At 51.5% G+C, this 15,921-nt stretch overlaps 1 protein-coding gene across 3 annotated transcripts in view; it reads right to left on the bottom strand.

Moving 5' to 3' along the window:
- ASCC2 (activating signal cointegrator 1 complex subunit 2) overlaps window positions 1–15,921 on the bottom strand; it is a 31,616-nt gene that overhangs the window by 12,792 nt on the left and 2,903 nt on the right. For 2 of the 3 annotated variants that reach the window (XM_071572153.1, XM_071572152.1), the window contains 11 exons: window positions 15,006–15,164; window positions 14,494–14,664; window positions 12,480–12,609; window positions 9,317–9,384; window positions 7,727–7,837; window positions 6,771–6,883; window positions 4,373–4,447; window positions 3,724–3,831; window positions 1,985–2,053; window positions 1,252–1,326; window positions 675–861 (listed from right to left, as the gene is read on the bottom strand). In XM_071572153.1, the coding sequence (XP_071428254.1) occupies window positions 675–861; window positions 1,252–1,326; window positions 1,985–2,053; window positions 3,724–3,831; window positions 4,373–4,447; window positions 6,771–6,883; window positions 7,727–7,837; window positions 9,317–9,384; window positions 12,480–12,609; window positions 14,494–14,664; window positions 15,006–15,155 (1,257 nt within the window). In that variant the 5' untranslated portion in view covers window positions 15,156–15,164. The other variant, XM_071572154.1, reaches the window with a different exon arrangement.

A 15,921-nucleotide genomic window follows, 5' to 3' on the forward strand; every position in this document is an offset into this window, starting at 1 on the left:
GACAGCAGCACTCTGGTGGGGGGCACTGGGCAGGGCTGGGGGCAGGCAGGAGAGCCCAGCAACACAGGGACAGCAGCACCCTGGTGGGGGGCACTGGGCAGGGGCAGGGCTGGGGGCAGGCAGGAGAGCCCAGCAACACAGGGACAGCAGCACTCTGGTGGGGGGCACTGGGCAGGGGCAGGGCTGGGGGCAGGCAGGAGAGCCCAGCAACACAGGGACAGCAGCACTCTGACCTACCAGAGTTTAAACACAAAGAACTCCAAGACTTGATTCAACAGAAATCAGCTGTATAAACCTCACAAGGTTTAGGACACAGATTTGGGCACACAACTGCTTTTGTTTGCCCCTGAGCCAGCAAGGGCACTCTGGAGAATCCCTTCCTCAAAGCTGAGCAGTTAAAAATATGCACATGAACTGCAGGGATTATTTGAATAATCCCCATCAAGGAAAAACCCAAGCCATGGGAGTTCCAAGCAATTTGCTCAGAGATAAAGCAGGATTGAGGTGCAGATTCAGTTCTCATTTCCCAGGGGATGTGGGGCTGCATTGAGACCCACCACGAGTCAGAAATGACACTAAATCTCATGTTGCCCCAGAGCTGAGCAGGTCTGTCCTCACAGAGGAGTGAAGGGCAGGCAGAGCAGAGCCCTGTCCCACCCAGGAGCTGTACCCACCTCATCCCCTGGGGCACAGGCAGCCCCCAGCTCTTCCCTGTCCTCAGCTGAGCTCTCCACCTCTGCTGATGCTCCACTGGGTGCTGCTGGTGCTGCTGCATCTTTCACAACTTGTCCTTTTTTCCTGTCCACCCCTTCCCAGGCACTTTCCACTGCCTGCAGGATATAGGCTGTCCTGGTCTCATCTCTGAGAGCACGGAATTAAGGACATTCCTGGATGTGCAATGCTCAGGGATCACCTTTGAGTAACTGTGATTGTGACTCCCAAGCCTGTGCCCACATCAACACCCACGGAATGGGCTGGGTGGGAAGGGACCTTGAACCCCATCCAGTCCCACCCCCTGCCATAGGCAGGGACACCTTCCACTGTCCCAGGTTGCTCCAAGCCCTGTCCAACCTGGCCTTGGACACTCCCAGGGATGGAGCAGCCACAGCTTCTCTGGGCAACAACTGCCCCCTCTCACTTTTTTTTAAGAAAAAACTTCCCAGCACTCCTTGCAGCTTAACGAGAGGCAGCAGCAGTGGAAGTGTCAGTGGTGTGAAGGAATGCAGTGCCCAAGGTGAGAGCAGAGGATACAGTGTGGAGGATGCCTGCTGGAGCAGACTGACATCATCCTCCACGGGAAACAGCTCATCGTAGTCACGCAGAAATCTGAAAGCACAAGTTTAATCAGTGGAACTCAATTAATTACCACTCCCACCCCTGCTGTGCCTCCCTGACTGCCTCAGAACTCAGGTAGGAACACAAAGAACTTCTCACCCAATCCTGGCTTCCAGCCAGGCCTGATTTTGCTCCCACTACACTGCAGCAACACCCCCCCAGAGCAGCTGAACACCCTCCCGGGGTGAGGGCTGTGCCCCAGGGCTGCAGGACAGGGAAAAGTGGGGTATGGTGGGAACATGCTCAGAATGCCAGCACAGCCAGGAATTCCCAGTTCTGACACTCACTTTGCATGTCCAGCATTAGTGTTTAGTATCTTTCTGGTGTGGTCACCCCATGTGGAAAGCACAGGTCACTAATAACAGCCTAACCTGTCTAGGGAGCCAATGGCTAAATTGCTGCTCTCCTCTTTGGGAGCCTGGATTAAAGAGAGTGAAGAATAACATTCCTCAGTGTCATGCAACACCCTCCTCACCTTTACAATGATGTCTGTGCTGCAGGCTGCAATCCTCTCACTGCAGTTCTCCCAACTACCTGGAATGATTTCTAACTCCCCAAAGCCTCACGATGCTGTCTCAGGCAGTTCTGGGGTCAGGAATGGAGAGGAAGGAGGTCCCCTCCCCTCGGGCTCCCTTCCAGCCACACTCACCTCCTTTCCTGGAGCACCGAGGAGAAGATCTGTAGAAACTCCTCAATAAATGGCTGAATATTCTCACAGCTGCAAGAGAACACAGCAGGTGAACATCCAGAGCCAAGGCTGCCCCACTGCACAACCTCCACCTTCTGCCTCCCCAGCCAGACCAGTCACACTCACACACCAAGGGAAAATCTCATCTGAAAACTGACTTCTGGCCTCTTTTTGGCTTTCATGGGAGCAAAGGGTCAAATGGAAACAAGTCTCTCCTGCCTTCAGCAAACCCTTCAGGCAGCTGCCTCTAAAGCTGTATGACAGTTAGGATTACAGGACAGGCTTTACAAAGAGTTTGATGCCTCAGACTTGCAATGAAAAGGGTGTGTAGTGCCTTTGTAATTGTGCCTTTATTATATGCCTTGGGATGACACTACCAGTGCCCCTCCCAGAAAGTGTGTGCTCACCTGTGCAGGCACCTCCTGTGCCCAAACCTCCCTGTGCTGCTGAGTCTCCCAGCCACAGGCACCACGTCCTTTGGGGGGGAAGGACCTCAAAGCACAGCCTGTCCCACCCCTGCCATGGGCAGGGACACCTCCCACCAGCCCACGTTGCTCCAAGCCCTGTCCAACCTGGCCTTGGACACTCCCAGGAATGGGGCAGCCACAGCTCCTCTGCCCAACCTGTGCCAGGGCCTGCCCACCCTCACAGGGAAGGATTTCTTCCCAATTCCCCATCTAAATCTACCCTACCCCAGCTCAAAGCCCCTTCACTGCCTCTGCAGTATTTACAGTCCTCAGCACTGAGGGATCTGAGCTTGTTGCTCTGTTTTTTGTGGATATTTTCAATACTGCAGCAGGCACTGAAAGCCATCCCAGGAAGGCAGGGGAAAGGCAAGGCTGCTGTTGCTCCCTGAAGGATTGGATTTACAGCCCAGACAGGCTGAGGAATAAAGTCAGGTCACAGAGGGAGGCAAGGAAGTAAATCCAATCTCCTAAGGAATCCTGGTGTGATTCCTGGGGTGTCCTGTGCAGGGCCAGGAGCTGGACTCAAGTGGGTCCCTTCTACCCCAGGATATTCTGTGATCCCATGAATTTCACCATCAAACTGCTCATCTTGGACAGCTCTACTGCTGCCAAAGCAGGGGAGATGTTCCAGCAGAACAGGAGCCCCAGAGACCAGCACCCCACAGCACCCTGAGCAGCAGAGAGGAGAGATCAGCCCCAGGGAGCACCAGCCTGGCACTCCAGATCCAGGTCCCTGGCTCTGCCCCTGGTGTACAGCAGTATTTGGGGGTATTTCCCTTCTTTCCTCTGCTTTAAAGAAGGGTAGTTAAACTTGTTTTCCTTTTGAGATTACTCAGAGCTATCAGTTATTCTTCCCAACAGGAGTGGGGCAGGACTAGATAAAGGCACCAGTACCCAGGTTTAAAATGGCTGTTTTCAGTGATTCTCACTCTGCACCATTTTTGCTGTGGGGTCTCAACCAAGATATCTACACACACCCTTGGAATCTGCAACTGAGGCAAAACCTGAGGTTAGAGATCTCCTTGGACCACAGCTCACCACAGAGATTCTGGATCAAACACCTTCCTCTGGAACATTCCTGATTTGCAGGACAAGAGAACCCTGATCTTTGGCTGCAGCCCCAAGACAAATGGCAGTAACTGCTCATTTTCTCCAGTAAATTTGTAACTGAGGAAACAGTTCCCCCCCAGCAACCCCGTACCTGGCGAGGAGCACAGAGCCCAGTGCCAGTACCTGCTCTCCAGGATGGGCTGCAGACACACTTGGTTTATTAGGATGTGAAAAGCCTCTATCATCTTCTTCCTGGAGTGTGAAATCCTCCTCCACAGATCAGCAAAAACACTTCAGAGAGAGCAAAACACACTGTTGGTGTCAGCACAAGGCAGTAACACACCTTTATGCCAGAGTTAACCTTCTCAAAGAGAAATGGCATTAACAGAATCATTCCCTTGCTGCAAAGACCAGAGATTAGAGCCATTTCACTGTCATTAAGGAAAATCCATGCTCCAAACAAAGCTGATCCCAATTCCCAGCAGTCCTGACAGCCCCACACAGGATACCCCCAGTGCACCAGCACAGCCTGTGCCTTCCAACGAGCCCAGGCTGTACCCAGAGATATCATTCATGTTCTCACTCTTTGTTACAATTTGAATGCACCTCCCATCAAATCCCTTCTTACACAGCACTGAAGGAAATGATTAGTCACCCCACTGCCCAGGAAAATTTGGAATTACCAGTGTCATCTCTTCAGAGCTCTTCAAGCAGCATAAAGAAGGACAGAAAGACTCTGCAGGGATGGGTAAAGCAGCATGAAGTGAATTTTTAACTAAGCCCTGGGAAGCCTCACTGAAAAGCCAAGGCCAACCCTTGCAGTCCTTCTCACCTGTTATCCTCATAATGCCTCTTCTTGATTGCAGATTCCAGCTCAGGAATTGCCAGTTCATAAAATGAAGCCAATCTGTGGAAAGGGGCAACAAACCAGTAACTGTCAGCTGAGGTTCCAAAAACCATTTGCTAAAAGACAAATCAAATGGCAGATTTAATTACACTCCTCACCAGCAGCAGTCATTAGCACCACCCATTTTGTTATTTTTTCCCCAAAAACCCACAAGCAAATACAACACAAAGAGCAGCACTCCCAGGAAATCATCGAGGTGTCTTTGGAGAGGCAGGAAAGAATGCACTGGAAAAGCACCCGGGTGCTGATCAGAACCACCTGCCCAACCCAGAAACATCCCAAACACAGACCTGCAAAGAGCAAACAGACACAGAAACTCAGAATTGCTCAGGCTGGAAAAGCTCTCTGAGATCATCAGGTCCAACCAGCACTGCCAAGGCCACCACTGCCCATGTCCCCAAGTGCCACATCCACATGGCTTTTAAATCCCTGCAGGGATGGGGACTCCACCACTGCCCTGGGCAGCTGTGCCAGGGCTGGACAGCCCTTTTGGTGAAGAAATTCTTCCAATATCCACCCTGCCCCTCCCCTGGCCCATCCTGAGGCCATGCCCTCTCCTCCTGTCCCTGTGCCCTGGAGCAGAGGCCGACCCCCCCCCCCCGGCTCCCCCCTCCTGGCAGGGATTGCAGAGCCAGAAGGTCCCCCCTGAGCCTCCTTTTCTCCAGGCTGAGTCCCCCCAGCTCCCTCAGCCCCTCCTGCTGCTCCAGCCCCTTCCCAGCCCTGTTCCCTTTCCCCTCAATGTCCTGAGAGGCCCAAAACTTACCCCAGTTTGAGCCCAGCCCAAAATACCCCATCCCACCCCAGTATCCCCATGGCCCTCTTGCTGGGAACCAAGAACTGGAGATGAACTGGGATATGATTTCCAGTCCAGCCTTACTGGTCTTGCTATTCAGCTCTGCTCCAGGTGGGCATTTAGCTGGAGGTCTCCCATGAGCTGAAAGGCCAAGAGGATGTTCCAGTAGGATGGGGCAGGGAGGACCCCAAGTTTGCCCAGATCCAGTGCCAGGCAGCACACACAGACCTTTTCCCTCAGGGACAGGACACCAGGAGGTCTGGAGAAATGCCCTCACAGAACACAACCAGCACTGCTACACCAGCAGGGAGATGTTAATGGTTCCCAGCACTTTGCAGGAAGGTCTGGCTGGACTCCACCAGAACATTCTGTCCATGGCTCTCAGTAAGAGCCAAATATGCCCAGTGAGTGTCCCTGAGGCAAATGTGGCAAAGTTGGTCCACACTTTTAGTGAGGGAGAGGAACTAGCAAGTGCCAGCAGACTGACTGAGCTCAGAGTTTCCAGATGACATAAATCAGTCTTTCCTTCCCACATTCCAAAGCCCAAGAAATTTGTCCATACTGAGCATGGAAATGTTGCTGTTGTCTCACAGAGACCAAGATCTTTTCAGCACATCTCTGACATCAACAGGAGAATTCAAAGCCAAAGGTCTTGCTCCTCTGAGTGCCCAGGCAGGGAAGCAGTGCTGTTTGCCAGCCCAGAAATCCAAATCCCCCTTGGAGACAACACCCAGGGAGGACAGAGCCCTCCACACCCAGGCAGCTCACCCAGCCTGTGCTCCCCAGAGGCTTCAGAGCTCTGCAACCTGACTGGCAGCAAACGGGAAATCAAACCTGGGTCTGCCCACACTAAAAAGCACAGAAAATGGGGGAATTCAGGACAGTAGGGTAACACTTCACTCTACCCTAAACAAGGAATGGTTAAATAAAACTCCACAGGGTGATCTGGGGGCTTAAACCACCTGCAGCAAGGTGTGAAAGTGCCACTCAAGGACTTGCAGGCTCTGTGGGAACAGGCTCTGCTGTCTGGAGCTTGAGCCCATCCTGACTCATCCCCACTGTGCAGTGCCAGCCCTGCCACCCTCTCCCAGGCACTCAGCCTTAGCCAAATCTCAGGAATACTCTCTAGCATAAGACTTGGGCACCACATCAAACAAAACCACTTGGTTTTGGACCTTGAAGGACTCTGACTGTGAAATCCTTTCCACTTCCCTTGCTTTGGATCCTGCAGCAGGAAGCTCTGCATGTCCATAGCTCGTCCCTGTGCCCCTGTGCAGGCACACGGGGCTCTGCTCAGCTGGCCTGGGGCTGCCATGCATGCCTGGCTCTAATGCTGCAGGTGAAGATGTAACAGCAAATCCAGACTTCCCTATCCACTGATTTATGATGCTGCATTCCTGTCAGTGTGAGCCCAGCAGCCCCTGCATTAAATCTGCCTTCTCTCAGCGAGGAAGGGGCTGGGACAGGAGCAGCAGCACAGTCAGTGTTTGTACCTGCCCAGACAAGCTCTGCCTGCAGAGCAAGACGTACCTGGAACAGAACTCGTGTTTTTGGAAGGTCTGGCAGGCCAAGGGGAACACATCAAGGAAGGCCCAGAGTGTTGTGCAGGTGTCACATAAATACAGCACAATGTCCTTCAGCTCCTGAGGGGGAAAGAGCAGTTTCTGAGGGACAAACCAGGTGAGTTTTCCCAGGACACAGCATGGCCAGGCCAGGCCTCCTCCTGACTGCAGAGTCTGAACTACAAACAGGTTACAGGGTCTGGGGAAAGAGACAACATCTCTCCTAAACCCTCCCAAACTCCTTTAAACTCCTAAATCCTTTAAAGATCTGTAATGCAATCCCAACTGCTCCCTTCCACTAAAGATCCAGTGAAATCCTAGGAATTCTCCTCAGCTCCTGTCCTGGACAGTGGCTGTGCCCCCAGCACACCCTCCACACACAGAATTGTTCCCATGGAACAGGGAGCACTGCATGGCACAAACATGGGAATCAAAGGGGTGACTTCAGCACTCTGGCCCAGTGCAAGATGCATTTCCAGGGCAACAACCCCCACAAACTGAATGACTCAGATCCTGCAGAGCACACTCACTGACAGGGGGCCTTGGTACAGCCCCCAGCACAAAAACCCCCTCCTAATTAACTCCAGTTAAAGCCCATTGTTGTTAAACACACATTTCTGAGGGACACAAGCCAGCTCTGATCTCAGCCAGGGTTAGGGGGAGGCTTCTGTCAGATATTCTGCTCCATGATTTGTAAGTTGCCAGGTCCAAACCACCCAAAGGAGATGGGTGAGGTGCACACAAGCAAAGCACCAGCTCGTGGTGGGAAGGGAAGGTTTTATCAGCATGTTCTGTGACACTGAAATGACAATGTAGAACCAGGTGCTGTAGGAGCCCCCAGTTTTGGGCACAGGATGGCCCTCTGAGGGCTCAGTGTCCAGGCTGCAGGATCCTGGGGGCACAGGCAAGCAGGAGCAGCCCTACCTGCAGGGGCATGTTCCCTGGAGTCACACTGACTTTTTCTTCCAGTTTCTGTGGCTCAGCAGAGGCTCCTTCACACTGCAAACCACACTTGTGCAAGATATTGTTGAACACCTAAAGCAAGAGCACAGGGCAGAGTTACCACAGGCAGGAGCAGGACATGCTTTACCCTGGAAACAATCACTGCTGATCCCAAAGGCAGCCTGGGAATATTTCTGCACCACCACCCCCTGTTTATGAGCTATTCCCAAAGCCCTCCTCCCTCTCCCCTGGGGCTGGCAGGACAGATTTTGTGGTTCTTGCTTATAAACAAAGAACAGGGGAGGAGTTGGCAGCTGCAATGGTCACAAAACCAGAGCTCTGCAAACTGTCCTGACACAGCAGAGCACAACAAGCAAATGGAATCCCTGCTGTCCTCCCCAGTAATTCATTTGAAGGCTTGGTCTGGCTTTCCAGGATATTTTTAAAAGGTTCTATCACCTCTGAGATCTACCTCTAACAGCTTCTTAACAGACACATAAAAAAGGAGAATGTGGGTTTTCAAAAACCCAAGTGAGACTGTAGGTGTACTGGGATAAGTGATACAGAATCATGGAATGGTTTGGGTTGGAAGGGACCTTAAAGATCTTCAAATTCCATCTCCTGCCACCGGCAGGGACACAGGGACACCTCCCACCAGCCCAGGCTGCTCCAAGCCCTGTCCAGCCTGGCCTTGGACACTCCCAGGGATGGGGCAGCCACAGCTGCTCTGCCCAACCTGTGCCAGGGCCTGCCCACCCTCACAGGAACAATTCCTTCCCATATCCCACCTAAACCTTTCCTCTGGCAGTGGGAAGTCACTCCCCCTTGGCCTGTCCCTACGTGCTCTTGTAAACACCTTGTGTTTAATTTTGTGCACAGGGCAGCTTTTTGAGGACACAAACATGACATTTCAGGGTGCAAAGACTTCAAGACACTTTGATTTCCCCCTCACCTTAAATGTGAAATCCCTTTGCTGAGTCTGGGGAATGTAAAAGCTGTTCATACAAAGGAAAGCTTAGACATGGGAAGGTATTAAATAGCTCTTGCATGGCCACAGAGCATCCCTTGCACCAGATTTTCCTTTACTCCTGAACCTGCATGTTATTCCTAACCTGTTCTGCATTACCTCTCATTGTTTCTACTTTGCTGATTTAAGTTTAATTCTTCCTCTGAACTGTCTAATGAAAATTCCTTGAGATTCACTGCAGGGAAGGTCAGAAGCTGAAGGAAGGGGATGGGAGAGTCAGCAAGTAATAGTTTTAGATAAAGGCTCAAAACCTCCCTGGGACACGTTAACATAAAGCAGGGAAAGGAATCAATGGCAAAATCAGGGCAGGGTCAGGTTGGATCTCAGGGAAAGGCCCTTCCCCCAGAGGGTGGTGGGCACTGCCCAGGCTCCCCAGGGCAGTGGGCACAGCCCCAAGGCTGCCAGAGCTCCAGGAGGGTTTGGATGATGCTCTCAGGTTCAGGGTGGGATATTCCATGATTCTATGAACTGCCTGCCCTCAACTTCCCCTCCACTCTCCAAGCTCTGCCACATTTCCAGATGAAATCCCAGCAGGAAAGCAGTACCTGCAGGACAGTGGGCAGAGTTTCATCCAGGTCACCAAAGTAACTTGGCTGCTGAGTGAAGATGTTTCCTGAAAAGGGGAAGGAGACCATTGCCATTAGTCCAGGCACTGACACCAACAAGCAAATCTGCACCAGCAAGTTGTACCTGTAACATTGTACCTGTAACACTGTGCCTGTAACGCTGTGCCTGTAACGCTGTGCCTGTGATGCTGTGCCTGTAACGCTGTAATGCTGTGCCTGTAACGCTGTAACACTGTGCCTGTGACGCTGTGCCTGTGATGCTGTGCCTGTGACGCTGTGCCTGTAACGCTGTGCCTGTGACGCTGTGCCTGTAACGCTGTGCCTGTGACAGTGTGCCTGTAACACTGTACCTGTAACGCTGTGCCTGTAATACCCATAACACTGTACCTGTGACACTGTGCCTGTGACACTGTGCCTGTTACCTGTAACGCTGTGCCTGTAACGCTGTGCCTGTGACGCTGTGCCTGTAACACTGTAATGCTGTGCCTGTAACGCTGTGCCTGTAACACTGTGCCTGTAACGCTGTGCCTGTGACGCTGTGCCTGTGACGCTGTGCCTGTGACGCTGTGCCTGTAACACTGTAATGCTGTGCCTGTAACGCTGTGCCTGTAACACTGTGCCTGTGATGCTGTGCCTGTAACGCTGTGCCTGTAACGCTGTAATGCTGTGCCTGTAACGCTGTGCCTGTGATGCTGTGCCTGTGACGCTGTGCCTGTGACGCTGTGCCTGTGACGCTGTGCCTGTGACACTGTACCTGTAACGCTGTGCCTGTAACGCTGTGCCTGTAATACCCATAACACTGTACCTGTGACACTGTGCCTGTGACACTGTGCCTGTGACACTGTGCCTGTTACCTGTAACACTGTACCTGTGACACTGAGCCTGTGACACCGTGCCTGTGACACTGTGCCTGTAATACCCGTAACACTGTACCTGTGACACTGTGCCTGTGACACTGTGCCTGTAATACATATAACACTGTACCTGTGACACTGTGCCTGTGACACTGTGCCTGTAATACCTGTAACACTGTGCCTGTAACGCTGTACCTGTGACACTGTACCTGTAACGCTGTACCTGTGACGCTGTGCCTGTGACGCTGTGCCTGTGACGCTGTGCCTGTGACAGCCGTAATATTGTACCTGTGACACTGTACCTGTGACACTGTGCCCGTAATACCCATAACACTGTGCCTGTGACACTGCCTGTGACACTGTGCCTGTGACACTGTGCCTGTGACACTGTGCCTGTGACGCTGTGCCCATAATACCCGTAACATTGTACCTGTGACACTGTGCCTGTGACACTGTGCCTGTAAGATTGTACCTGTAATACTGTACTTGTAACACTGTACTTGTAAGATTGCACCTGTAACATTGCACCTGTCACACTGTGCCTGTCACACTGTGCCTGCAATGCTGCTGCCACCCCCAGGCACAGCTCATGAGCAGGCAGGACACAGGCCCAGCTCAGTCCTCAGCTCGTGCTCCCCAAAAACTGCTCCATCAGCTGGAGCTCCAGCACTGGGAAGGTGCTCATGAGAGCAGAGCAAGGAGGTGTCAGATGATTCGTGCTCCAGGGGCTGGATCAATGAATAATGCAAATACTATCACTGAACATCCCCAGTTCCTTTATTTGACAACTGGAGTTGACTTTTAATTACTGATAACAGTTCAGCACACACTGGTAAATGTGCTGCAGAGTATTTCTTAAAGGTAATGAGGCTTCAGTAACACCTGCTATTACATTTCTAGGGCTCCATTATCTTCACAAAATACTCCACTGAGTAATGCCGTGCCATAAATCCTCACCAAGCACTGAGGCTCCCATTTTCCTGGGAATTACTGTTCAGACAATGAAAATGAAGAGTTCCCCAGCAAGGACAGAGCTTGGGTAAGAGTTATGAGACAAGTTTCACAAAAATTTAAACCCTGAGAAGAACCCAAAGTTTATGAAGTTATGAATTACACACCAGAACTGCCAGTGCCATCATTGTCACACATGAAATAATCAGGTGGGCAAATCCACGGTCACCTGTGTGCAGAATTATTGTGTGGCACTCCAGAGCACAATTCAAAGGAAGTTTCATACACTCAGGTCTTCTTTGGAATATTTTAAACCCCAGATAATCTCAGCTTCACATCTCAAAGAGATCTACCTGTCATGCCTTTCTTCCCACTTCTGAGGCTCCACAGAGGAATTTAGAGTAGAAGTTTCTGAGAAAGGATAAAAGGATTAAAAACTTAAGGTTTACCTAAGCTTTTCTGGCTGTAAATCTGTCTGTATCACATGACCTGTAACACTTCTCATGTTAGTGAGCTTGGAAATGAGACAAAAACAACCACCAGAGAAAGGGAAGAGTTTCATCCCCTGAGCCTGCAGACAAAGTGAGTGGGAATTTAGGAAGACAAGCTCACTTAATCCAAGCCCAGATACTCTTCCAGCTGTGCTCAGGAGATGTTACAGGTCACAAGGAGCTCCTGTGGAGGGAGCACAGGATAAACACAGAAGTAAATCAAAATGCTGCATCTTCTCTGCTGAGGTTGGGGAACCACGTGGACCCTCCTGCCCTGTGTGCACACAGAGCTCCAGGGACAGGCACAGCCTGGACAACACTGCAGGGCCTGTGGTTTGGAGGCTCTAAACACCTGCTTGGAGCATTCAGGTTCTCCCACCTCCCAGAGCAGTGGTTACCTCATGCTGAGTGTTTCACTTGGCTCCCAGCTCTGGGAACAGAAGTGCTCACATGAGCAGCTGGACTGAGCCCCAGCTCCCAGCCCTTCTCCCTCCTTGCCCAGCAGTTGTTTGCTCCTTCCCACCTCTCCCAGGATTTTAGAGCCCTCACATTCCTCTAACAATGGCTGAGGACACACTGAATTGGCGTGGGAAAGGACTGAGCCCTGTTCAAGCCTCACAGCACGAGCCCAGCTCGGGGCAGCAGGACATGATGTTCCCTTGGCATAAATAAAGTGCCCAGGAATAAGGTAAAGCAAAATCTGATCTAGAAATTGATCTAGAAATTATAGATCCCAGTTGCTACTGAACAATTCCTTTTCAGACTGGCATAAAATCCCACTTGTCCCTTGTCATACAAGTAAGGAAAAGCCCGAAGGCAACAAGTCATTCCTTGGTTTTAACTAACCAATCATCTTCTGGAGCAGGAGGCCATTTCCCTTCCCAAAAAGCACACAGAGATCCAGAATCTTGGGAATGTCGAACAGGAAGTTATTGTAAATAATTTCTCCAAAGACAGAGGGAGTGATAAAATGGTCCTGCAAAGGAAAAAAACAAAAGCAGTTTAAAGGATAATCCATACCTTGCTCTGCAGTAGCTCCAGCAGTACAGTGACACCTGGAAAATCCTCTCCCAAAGGTGTATTAAGGATTTGGTTTAAGAGAAGGCAGCAACTCAGCTTGAGACAGCTTCTGTGAGACCCCTATTCCCACACTCCCAGCTGCCTGTCACTGCCACGACTCCATCTACCCTCTGATTCATCCACCATGAAGGGAACCAACCCTGAAAGTTAAACCCAACATCTCCCTGCAGCTTCTCAGTTCCCAGCCTGGCCAGCCAAGCTGAGCTCAGGAGCAGGAGTGAGTAACCAGGAACAGCTTCACTGGCAGCCCCAGAACACAGCCCAGCCCACAGCCCGAGGTCCCTGTGCCCTGGGAGGGCAGATCTGGGCCCCAGAGATCACAGAATCGGGGACAGGCAGCAAAACAGGCCCAGGAGCTGCACCCTGATGGCTCAACACTGTGCCAACAACTCAGCACACTGAGGGAATTTCTTCCCAAATTCTGGGGGGAAAAAAGGCTAATGCTGAGAAACAAACACCTAAAACATGGGTTAGGATTTTCAGAAGCCCAGTTTGCCTGTGACAGCAAATGTTTTCAATCCCAGGGAAAGGCAGGGCACATTCTCCCTGCAGAGGCACAGGGACAGGCCCAGTTTCCAGAACTGCTGACTCCTGCATGACAACAGACTATTCATGCCCTTCAAATCTCTCAGCTATAAAATGGTTTCAAATGCTCTCCTGCCTCTTGGAGTGGTGAGATTTAATCAGACCCTGGAAAGAAAGACAACACAGAGGTGTCAGGTGCCTCTGCTGAAGTGGTGCCAGCAGCTGGATCCAACATTCCTTCTACCTGCTCCTGTTCAGTGCTCCAGCTCTCACCTCCCTAAGTAATTTAGCCCTAAATAAAACATCATGAACCAATGAGGAGATCAAGGGAGCAGCTGCTAAAAGACAAGGTGCCTCCCCCATCCTGCCCAAAGGTCTGGTGAAGATCCCTTGGGTCCTGATGGGAGTTGCACTCACACCAATAGTGCTGAGTGTGTCTTTTAATTACAGAATCACAGGATGGTTTGGGTGGGAAGGGACATTAAAGCCCATCCAGTCCCACCCTCTGCCATGGGCAGGGACACCTCCCACCAGCCCAGGTTGCTCCAAGCCCTGTCCAACCTGGCCTTGGACACTCCCAGGGATGGGGCAGCCACAGCTGCTCTGCCCAACCTGTGTCAGGGCCTGCCCACCCTCACAGCCAGGAATTCCTTCCCCACATCCCATCTATCCCTGCCCTCTGGCAGTGGGAAGCCATTCCCCTTGTCCTGTCCCTCCATCTCTTGTCCCCAGTCCCTCTCCAGCTCTCCTGGAGCCCCTTTAGGCCCTGGAAGGGGGTCTCAGGTGTCCCTGGAACCTTCTCTTCTTCAGCCAAATGCTGATGATGCCAAAACCACAATAACTCAGAGCAACTCCACTGTGTGTCCAAAACTTGGGGAAAGTTCAAGGACAGACAGGCATTAGCAGGGATTATGTGACCCCACGTGGCACTGAGGGAGGGAACACTCAGGAATTGTGGCCTGAAAAGCCTGTTCCACGTGGCCACACAAAGGCCAGCTTGCTCCTCTCTCCTACCAAGATGTATCCCACCAGCACAGGGATAACCTGCTATTCCTTGGGAAGGAGATCCAGGCAAACAGCTGAGGAATCACTGCATAGTTTGGATCCTTCAGCTCTGAGTGTCATCATCTCCACATGGAAAATCAGACTGATAAACACACCAGGGAGAGGAACATGGTTGGACACATAAGGAACAAACAGGATTCACTTCCCTAATTCCATTTTCCCCTGCCCTGGGAGGCAAAGCGAGATGTACCTTGGACTCCTTGTGGGTGGACATCCTGAGGAAGGTGAGGAAGACGCTCCGGTGGAGGCATTTCTGCACATCCTCCACCTCTGGCAGGCAGTGCCACAGCCCATCGAACCTGCGGGGGGCACGGCACAGGAAGGAGTCCAGACACTTCTGCAGGGTCTCATCAAATATCACCTGGCACAAGGAGAGACAAGGAAAGGGAAGGAGGAATGTCACACATTCACAGCTTGAGCTCGTGAGCAGCTCAGTTCAGTTTAACAACAATCCAAAACATTTAGAAGTGCTCAAAGGACTCCCCCACCCATCACATACAAGCAAACTCTTAAAATCCACAATGGAAAATCTATAAGGAAATAATTGTTTTGCACTCTAAGGTGCAGTAATTGAAATGAAAATCTTTCCCACGTGACAAAATGAGCATAACCAAATCCCTGTGAAAATGTTTCAAGCCCGTGGCTTTTACAAGCACCTCCATGTTCAGGCTTTGCCTTCAGTGCCCACAACACAATGATTACCTGGCACCAAAACTTGTCATGAGGCAGAGCCAGGAGCCAGCTCAGGTCATCTGCAATGAATCTGGCTCTCTCCAGGAACTCCTCCAGCAGGGCAGGGTCTCTGACAGCAGGAGGGGGTTTGTACAGCACGAAGGAGCGCTCGGCTCTCATCTCGGGGTGCTGCAGGGACACAACACCCAGTCAAACCCCACACAGAGGGGCAGCAGTGCCCAGTTCCCACCTGCACTGCCCGTAGGATTCCAGGAAACACAGAGGTACATTTTAATACAGTTTGATATTCAAGGAATCATGGAATGGTTTGGGTGGGAAGGGACATTAAAGTTCATCCAGTGCCACCCCTGCCATGGGCAGGGACACCTCCCACCAGCCCAGGCTGCTCCAAGCCCTGTCCAACCTGGCCTTGGACACTCCCAGGGATGGGGCAGCCACAGCTCCTCTGCCCAACCTGTGCCAGGGCCTGCCCACCCTCACAGCCAGGAGTTCCTTCCCAATATCTGACCCAAATTTCCCCTCTTTCAGTTGAAGCCCATTGCTCCTTGCCTTATCACTACAACTCATGTGACAGGAACATTCAGTTCCCAGGTAACTTCCCATTTTCTAACCTTCCAAGGCAGTAGGTTTGTGTCTTGATTTATCAGCAACATTTTCAGACCTTGATGACTTGGTCATGTTGCTCCTTGCTTTTTCTTACCCACAGCCTTGCACAGCAGCTCTCCCACACCTCCAAAACCAACAGCAGCAGCTTCATGTCAAGCCTTTGAACTCTCTCTTTTTCCCCTGAACAGGTTCTTGCACAATATTCCATGAACTCAAACTGACACAACCATCAAATCCAGAAACATTTCCCTTCCCAGGGTTGCTGACCAGGCTTTGCCCAAGTCCTCCCACCTCAGGAGGAGAATCACAGGGAGCAGCA

The sequence above is a fragment of the Pithys albifrons genome, chromosome 17, assembly GCF_047495875.1.
Source record: "Pithys albifrons albifrons isolate INPA30051 chromosome 17, PitAlb_v1, whole genome shotgun sequence".
In the NCBI taxonomy this organism is placed as follows: domain Eukaryota; kingdom Metazoa; phylum Chordata; class Aves; order Passeriformes; family Thamnophilidae; genus Pithys; species Pithys albifrons.